This window comes from Centroberyx affinis, unplaced genomic scaffold (assembly GCF_046629955.1).
Source record: "Centroberyx affinis isolate AG114_WGS23_722 - 3 ecotype Tasmania unplaced genomic scaffold, CSIRO-AGI_Caff_v1 ptg001051l_1, whole genome shotgun sequence".
Classification (NCBI taxonomy): Eukaryota; Metazoa; Chordata; class Actinopteri; order Beryciformes; family Berycidae; genus Centroberyx; species Centroberyx affinis.
Genome location: NW_027279604.1, coordinates 174574 through 182700, shown reverse-complemented (window position 1 = coordinate 182700; position 8127 = coordinate 174574). Strand labels below are relative to the sequence as shown.

General features: G+C 44.9%; 1 protein-coding gene across 1 annotated transcript in view; it reads left to right on the top strand.

The window, feature by feature from the left end:
- Nucleotides 1-370: 370 nt before the first annotated feature.
- The window catches only part of adgrv1 (adhesion G protein-coupled receptor V1), a gene marked incomplete at its 5' end in the record, with an annotated part of 117162 nt that continues 109405 nt past the window's right edge, over nt 371-8127 (top strand). The window contains 8 exons of the mRNA XM_071522979.1: nt 371-475; nt 1148-1261; nt 1811-2041; nt 2405-2745; nt 3150-3420; nt 4959-5288; nt 6115-6291; nt 6829-7052. Coding sequence (XP_071379080.1) covers nt 371-475; nt 1148-1261; nt 1811-2041; nt 2405-2745; nt 3150-3420; nt 4959-5288; nt 6115-6291; nt 6829-7052 — 1793 coding nt within the window. The remainder of the gene's footprint in view (nt 476-1147; nt 1262-1810; nt 2042-2404; nt 2746-3149; nt 3421-4958; nt 5289-6114; nt 6292-6828; nt 7053-8127) is intronic.

The following is an 8127-nucleotide window of genomic DNA, read 5'->3' as shown; positions in this document are numbered from 1 at the left end:
GCAATGTGCTGTTTTCTCTCGATTGTCATGATTTTTTTTTGTGACTTGATGATTTTTTACATCTCCCTTTTTCCATTGTTAATTGGCAGTTACTTGTCCTGTACTCTGACAGTAAAGAGATATTCATATTCTCTGTTCAGGGCCAGATTACATTCTAATTAATTCTGTGTTTTGGTTTCTTTATCCCAATCTTCCAAATATGATTCTTTGCTTTGTTTCATAATTTGGTTTATTCTACTTGTGGTTAGGAAAGCAGCATGGTACTGAGAGTGCATTAAGTTTGATTGATGAGGGTTTTATTTCTCTCTCCTCTCTCTCTCTCTCTCTCTGTCTCTCTCTCTCTCTCTCTCTCCCTCTGTCTTCATCCCAGACTGAAGAGATCATAGTAGATGAACCAAGAGGAAGGACCCAGTATGTGCCTTTCACCCTGATCAGAGAGAAGGGGACGTATGGGACTGTGACTGTGTACTATGAGGTGAGAGGTCAACAGGCAAACCCTAGACACTCTCAGCATTCGAGGACTGACCATGTTATTTATCTGAGAATGGGAATATATCATCGCTACAGGGTGAAAACCTTGTATCTCCAAAATATCAACTTTTCAGAAACTAAGAACTAAGAAAAACAGCCTTGTTTTTAGCTTGATGACAAAGCATTTTTGAGTTTGTGTAATTGGTTTTGAAAGGGTTTCATAATCCCAAGAGGTGGGAGAATTCTCTCAACACATGTAGGAGCACACCCATTACAGTAATTCAATTACAGTAAAAACATGAAACTCACCAAAAAAGAGGTTTTCACAACACCAGCGACATACAGAGTTTCATTCCAAAATGATAAATCGACCATTTTAAAAGGATGACACCCATTCTTGCTAAATTATTTACAGTGCAACATTAAAACAGATTATGGTAGCTTTTACAGTAAGTTAAAGCAAAGTAGGTAATTTAACCAAATGATAAGACTTTTACACAGTGAATTCTCTACATGAGAAATACTGAATGATGAACTTCAGGCAATGATCTTTTTCCAGCATGGATATGTAGCACTTTGCAAATGAACGCATATTAATGATCAATGAAAATGCACATATACATAAGCATATACACACACAGAAGCATAAACCTCACTGTGACTCCTTCCCGGTCAGATCTCTGGAGGTCCCAACCCTGCCATAGAGGACCTCAGTCCAGACAGAGGGAACATCACCATTCCCCCAGGGAAGGCTGAGGTGGTCTTCAGCGTGCTCATCCAGGATGACCCGGTACTGAACAGGCTCCTCACTGTCCCTTTGTAACGGCTACATCTCACACCTACCTGGTTATGTAGTTGTTGTGCCCCACGTGAAATTGGAGGGGTGGGGGTGGGGGTGGGGGGTGGGGGGGGTTAGATGGGTGCGACTAAGGATTGGGCTGTGTATGTCCGTGTATCCGTCCATCACACTTGATATCTCAGGTGATATCTGAGACACCGCTGGTCTGATTTTGCCGAAACTTGTAGGGATGATGCATCTTCACACCGTGTTCCAATGATTAAAAAAATACACCGATGGGGATAAAGATTAGCCTGATTGGCAAGTTTTGTGTCAAGTTCGATTGACACAAAACTTGTTACACTCAGCAATCCTTACAAATTACACTGTCTGGCCTAATGAGGCCGCTATAATTAAAGGTCAAAATTTCAAATGGGCCTTTTTGAAAGGCCATAATTGCCACACCACCAGTCGATTTATGTTATTTAGATTCTATCAAATAAAACAGAGTTATGAAACTCATGTGTTATTTGAGTGTACTTTCCCTTCCCTGCGGTCCAGACCCCAGAGGATGATGAGGTGTTTTCAGTCCGGCTGACGGGCACGGCAGGCGGGGCCCTGCTCCGCCCCAACGGCAGCAGCGTCCAGCTGAGGATCCGGCGTAACGACAGCCCGCTGCGGTTCTCCCAGTCCATGCTGGCAGTACCAGAGAATGCCGGAGTCATCAACCTCACCGTGACCCGCGGTCGCCTGACTGAGGACGGGCCACTGGTCGGCTCTGTTGACACCGAGGTTGAGCTCTTTTCTATTGTTGTTTGTTTATTCAGATCGCCATTCATTTCTAATGGTGTAATAAGTAAAAGTAGATACAATCCAAACCAGGTTGTTGTTTTTTTATTATAACCCATCAACCTTGTAATGTGAATTTCACATCAAAAGAGGAATATGATGCAGAGGAACAAACTTTTAAAGTCCAACTTTCCAAGTTCACTTCTCCAATACTTAGACTTTTGATTGTAAACTGCCACTGAAATAATACAGGGCACAACTTTAAATTCTTTTTAATAAATATTTTGCTGAAGCAAAAACAATGAACTCATATATATTGACATACAAATTGATCTAAAACATCTTAATTATACATGATTTGCTTAGGTTTCTGTAGATTACATGGTGGTGAGTGGCGATGGAGCGGGCAGCGCCACCCCAGCTGTGGACTTCCTCGACCTACAGCGGGTCCAGAGGGTTACATTCCCGCCGTTCGTCTACGAGGTCCACCTGCTGTTTAACGTCAGTGACGACGAGGTGCCAGAGATTGCAGAGTCCTTTCATCTGGTCCTGCTGGAGGAGACCGTCAGAGGAGATGCTGTCCTGGTCTCGCCCAACGCTGCGCTGGTCACCATCGAGCCCAACGATAAGCCTCACGGTGTCCTGTCAATCAGCGGCAGCACTCTCATTCAGCCAGTCAGCATCAATGAAGACAGACTGACACAGAGGTGGGAATCTTATGAGTTCTTATGAAACTCCTTGTGATGAGTTTTGCGGGCTGGGAGGAGATATTATCTCCTCAGTATGGTTTAATATAGCAACAACACCTAAAATGGCATTCTTTGCAGTGATTAGGGGTGTGACAGCACCCAAGAACATCCTCAAGGGTATTATGGCTTTTATGCAACAGTTACCAACTCATGTAAATACAGTACTGTCTAAAAATGTTTTCTCCAAAGTCGTATACAAGGCTGGTCAGCATGCATCTTTGACCAGTCAGATTGCTTGGCCGAAACTATTGTTTTGTAATGTCATTTTTCCTTTTTCGAAATGTAGAGGAGGAAGAAAAAATCATTTCCAAGGTTATCACATCATAAACCTCCCTTCACCTCTTCTTCTATCATCCCGCCAGATATGATGGCATCATCATCGTAAGGAATGGAGGCAACTACGGTGATGTGTCTGTCAACTGGACCATCAGCCGAAACGCCACGGACCGCTCCCCAGTGTCGGACGACTTGAGCCCCGATGCGGGGACGTTGAGATTCGCCGCCGGTCAGATGAACGCCGTGCTGCTGTTGAACATTGTGACAGATGATCTACCGGAAGAGGCAGAGGCCTTCATTCTCAGACTGCTGCCTGATACTGTGACTGGCAGCGCCGAGGTCGACGAGCCCATGGACGTGAGTTTAGGGGAGAGCACTGATGGGCAAAAAAAAAGATTTGCTTTAGATTTGTAGTTACTCTCTCTTTTTTGCAGTGGCTTTGTGGCTATTTTTGTTTTTGCTCTTTTAGAGGAGAGAGAGACAGAGAGTGGAAGAGAGAGAGAGAGGAGAGAGAGAGAGAGTGAGAGATAGACAGAGAGAGAAAGAGAGAGAGAGAGAGAGAGAGAGAGAGAGAGAGAGAGAGAGAGAGAGAGAGAGAGAGAGAGAGAGGGCAGGTCCACCCAGACTTTGTTGGGGAAGTCTGCGGGGAAGGGCTACACTTGTGAGGGGACACATCTGGAGGATGTGGTGGTGTGTATGTGTGTGTGTGTGTGTGTGTGAAAGAGAAAGAGAGAGACCTACTGTAAGGTACAGTGGCAAACTTGGCATATTGTGCAGGGGTAGACCCCTTAGTCTGTCACTTTGCTCCCTGGGTGTTCCCTTAATGTGGCTGAATCAAAACAAAGCGGAAACAGCAGGCAGCAGTGTGTGTGTGTGTGTGTGTGTGTGTGTGTGTGTGTGTGTGTGTGTGTGTGTGTGTGTGTGTGTGTGTGCGTGCGTGTGTGTTTGTGTGTGTGTGTGTGTGTGGTTTTTAGAATGCGCGGGTGAGGTGGTGAGAGGTTTTTTATAGCTTCCATCTTTGTCCAAGCCTCTGCACTTGGCTATGTGTGAAAGGAGTGGGCAGATCTAACTCTTGTTTATGTTAAAGGCATTAGATTAGACACGTACAAACTCTGCCTTGGTCACAGACAAACACACACCAACACACACCACCTCTGGATCTGTTTGCCATGTGTTGAGAAAGAGTTGACTCAGCAGAAATACTTTTGAGGATTAACAGATGACTTTTAACGGCATGACAAGCTAATCAATGTTAAGTGTCATTAATGGTACAAATGATTTATCACACACTCTGAACAGTAAAGCAGCTCTTGTGAACATGTCAGGCAATGCATTAGACAACCGTAGGTCCCAGGCAAATGAATGAGCCACTGTTTAAATGCTCATGAAAACTACTCTAGCAGACTTAGCAGAGTTAATTAAAGAGGATGCCTCTCTAAAATTAGCTCAGGCCTCTGTTTTACTACTCTCAGTCTGATATACTCTCTTCCTTTCCTCGCTCTGTTCCTCTGCTTCCTCCTCTTCTACATAAAGATACAATCTTAGAAACATAATAAACAAAATGATGAAAAGCAAATATGAGAATATAACAACAAAACCCCTTATCCCGTCACAGCCTTACAATCAACCGCCTCCCTCCTCACTTCTTGTCCTCACTCTTCATTTTTACTCCCCCTTCTCTCATTTCTCTTTGTACCTCTAAATTAAACTTCACAAGCACGTGACGACTGTTTCACACACACACACACACACACACACACACACACACAGACAATGTGTTTTAGATCATCCCCTCTCTTATCAAAATGCGAAAGCTGCTTACTCCTCCTTTCTCTTGCCCATTTGTTTCTTCCGCTCCTACCCTTCCCCTGGTCCTCCACCGCTTTTTTCCCCAGATGGTCTTCTACATCCAGGACAGCGACGACGTCTACGGGATGTTTCGCTTTCACCCGGAAGAAGAGCAAAGCATCCAGAGCCAACGCGAGGGCCGCTTCCTCTCCCTCAGCTTCCAGCGAGAGGGCGGCAGGCTGGGTGAGGTGTCCATGACCCTCACGGCCCTCTATATTCCCGCGGGGCCGATAGACCCGGCACTGGCCCGCAACCAGGTTCTGAATGTTAGCAGGTCCGTCAGCGTGATCTTTTCCCACGGGCAGAAGCTGGCCCACCTCATCCTACCAATCAGGAATGACGCTTTTCTGCAGAACGGGGCTCATTTCCTAATACAGGTAATGGGGCTGGAGACAAAGGGTGAAAATGCAGGCAAGACACAGGTGACACACAGGATGAGATATTGATATTGAGATACATTTTCACAATGTGGTCCAGGCAATGTAGGGAAATTTTGCTTTCACCTGTAAAAAAAAAAATATATATTCTTTTATATTTGTGTTTGCACTATTGGCCAAATCAATGCCATCCAAAGTTTAAGTGCCTCATTTGCATGTGTGAATGGTGTGGACATAAGAGTCTGGCCTGTTGCTATGGGAATTGCCCAACTGTCCAAACAAACAACATCACCTAGCTCTTGAAAACAAAAAAAAGTACCAAAAGGGCCTGCTTCACATTCTGTAGGACTATAACTACATCACACACTTAAATTCAAGCTCCTCAACACAAACATACATGCAGTGAAAGCAGCCCTGAGTGGTCATTGAAGATAGAGAGTCATTCAGCACATCCATAGAAGGGACAGAACTGGAATTACCAAGCGATAGAGACACAGTCGTGGCAATTTGAACATGAGGGATGACAGAAGCACAAAACACACAACCTGAAAGCAAAGTGCCGTTCTGAACTGAAGGCATTCCACGTCACACTCTGTAACCACCATTTTGTTTTCCATGACTTAATTGCAAAACCCGACTGATCTGCTTTGCCTTCCATTTTCATTCTGTTCCCCAGCTATTTCAAATTGCCTGCCCTTGTACATGGAGTACACATTATATTATGATATACTGAAAAACCTGAAGTTGTTTTTTTTCCTTTCCTAAACACCTACCCCACCTATGCAGGTGCCTTGTATTGACTGAGATCTTTTTCTCTCTCCCCCAGTTGGATGCACTGGAGCTGCTCAACATCAGTCGCCCCATTCCCTCGATCAGCCCAAGATTTGGGGGATCTCTCAATCTGACCCTGACTGTCACCCCAGACATTGCTAACGGGGAGATCGGCTTCACCAGTAACACCAGAGTGGTGCTTTATGAACCAGAGGACACCAATACTAGCATGGTAGGATGCCAGCGTTACATACCTGTAGTACTGTAAGTTCTGTGATGCTTGTCTTTGTTGAAATGCAGTTTATTCCAAAAACGCTAGATATCCATTATGGGAAAGAAAAAATATTGCCTGAAGTTCATCATTCAGTATCTCTAAAATATAGAAGATCCAGTCAGTAAAAACAATCTTATTTTTTTCAGTCAAGAACTTACCTACTAGCATTTCAAAAGTACTATAATTTGTTTTAATATCAATATTTTATATTCATATTAACATCTTTTTAATAAAGAGTAAGTGTCACTTTTTTCAAATGCTGGAGATCTTATTTTGGAATGAGAGTCTTCAGTTCTCATGTACACTGATATTACCCACCACTGTAAAGGAAAAAGAGAATTTTCTCATGTTAGACACTGTAGTTGAAAAAGAGTCCTCAACCACTGGCTTTACTGCAACCATGCTGCTAGTCAGACCTGCTGTTTTCTATGTTCAGAGAGTAAATTGTCCGTGTAGGTAGGTATGAGTGGCTCATTCTCATGACGCTTGGTGCAGGTGACTCTCCCCCTGCAGCGCGACGGGACAGATGGTGAGGCCGTCGTGTTCTGGAGTCTTCAGCCAATCGGAGCCAACCGTGAGGACGTGACCCCTGATGACCTGGAGCCTCTGAGTGGCTCTGTGGTCTTCCTGTCCGGGCAGAGCGACGCCTCCATCAACCTCACTGTCATGGCTGACGATATCCCAGAAGTCAATGAGACCCTGCTGCTTAGTCTGGATAGGTAGGGATAGTGCAACTCCGGGCATAATTGTATTGAGTTTTGTTAATTCACCTTCAAGGCTAATTAGACCCTTCTGCTATGCTATACGCATTACTGCAATACTTCCTACAATAACGACTCTTTGGGTCAGTGTGAAGGCAGTGTTAATATTTCAGAACACACTTATACAATGAGAGAGTCCAGTGGGATTGGAAGGGCTGAGCACAGTGGATGCTGCCTCATCCCATCCCTCCTCTGCTTGCCCCAACTATTTCTTATTTTTTGAGGTGTGTGTGCTAGTGTTAAGTTCTGATGAGAACGGCGGCTCTCTCTCCCTCCCACCCCTCTCCTGCAGGGTGGAGACTGAGCGCTTTATAGTGAACTTCGGGTAAGTGGAGAGTGGAGTGAACCTGGCTCCCTTTGTGTTGCCGTGAATCAGGACTTTGTTTTTTAGAGAAGGGCCTACTTCAGGATTTCTGGGGCCTTTGGTTGACGTGGGGACGAGGGGGCTTGGGGTTGGGCTGGGGGGTGCTGCGGCGGTGTGAAATGGGGAACCTAAAGGAGTGTGGTTGTGGGGAGTAAATGGGGAATCTTCTTTATGTGTTTCGCCCCAATTTAACTAGGCCTGATTGTGTACTCTTGTAAAGATGTCAGTGTTTGTATGCATGCAGCGCCTTGGCTGTGACTGTTTGTTTGGAGTGCTTCATTCTGTCCTCCCTTTGTCTCTAATTTACCCGTTATGTGGTGCTTGCTTGGCTACGATTTTCTCAACACACACACACACACACACACACATACACATACAACCCCCTGTGGAGCGATAGAGATGCTGGCGCGGCGTTGATTGACATGGTTAATAAGAGTGGTCTAAACAGCAGGACTTTAGCATATGGAACCAATAATGAATGAGCATCACACAATGCAAGGAATGCGTTAAGAAGTTTGGAGATTAAGGTTAAGCTGTTTTGTCATATTACATTGCCTGCTGTTGGAAGAGGCTCAACACCTTTGGCACAAAAGCCTCCATGTGAGAGCTTTCAACTACTGCACCATGTAGGCGACACTCATCTGCCTTGTTCACGTACTGCATAATTAC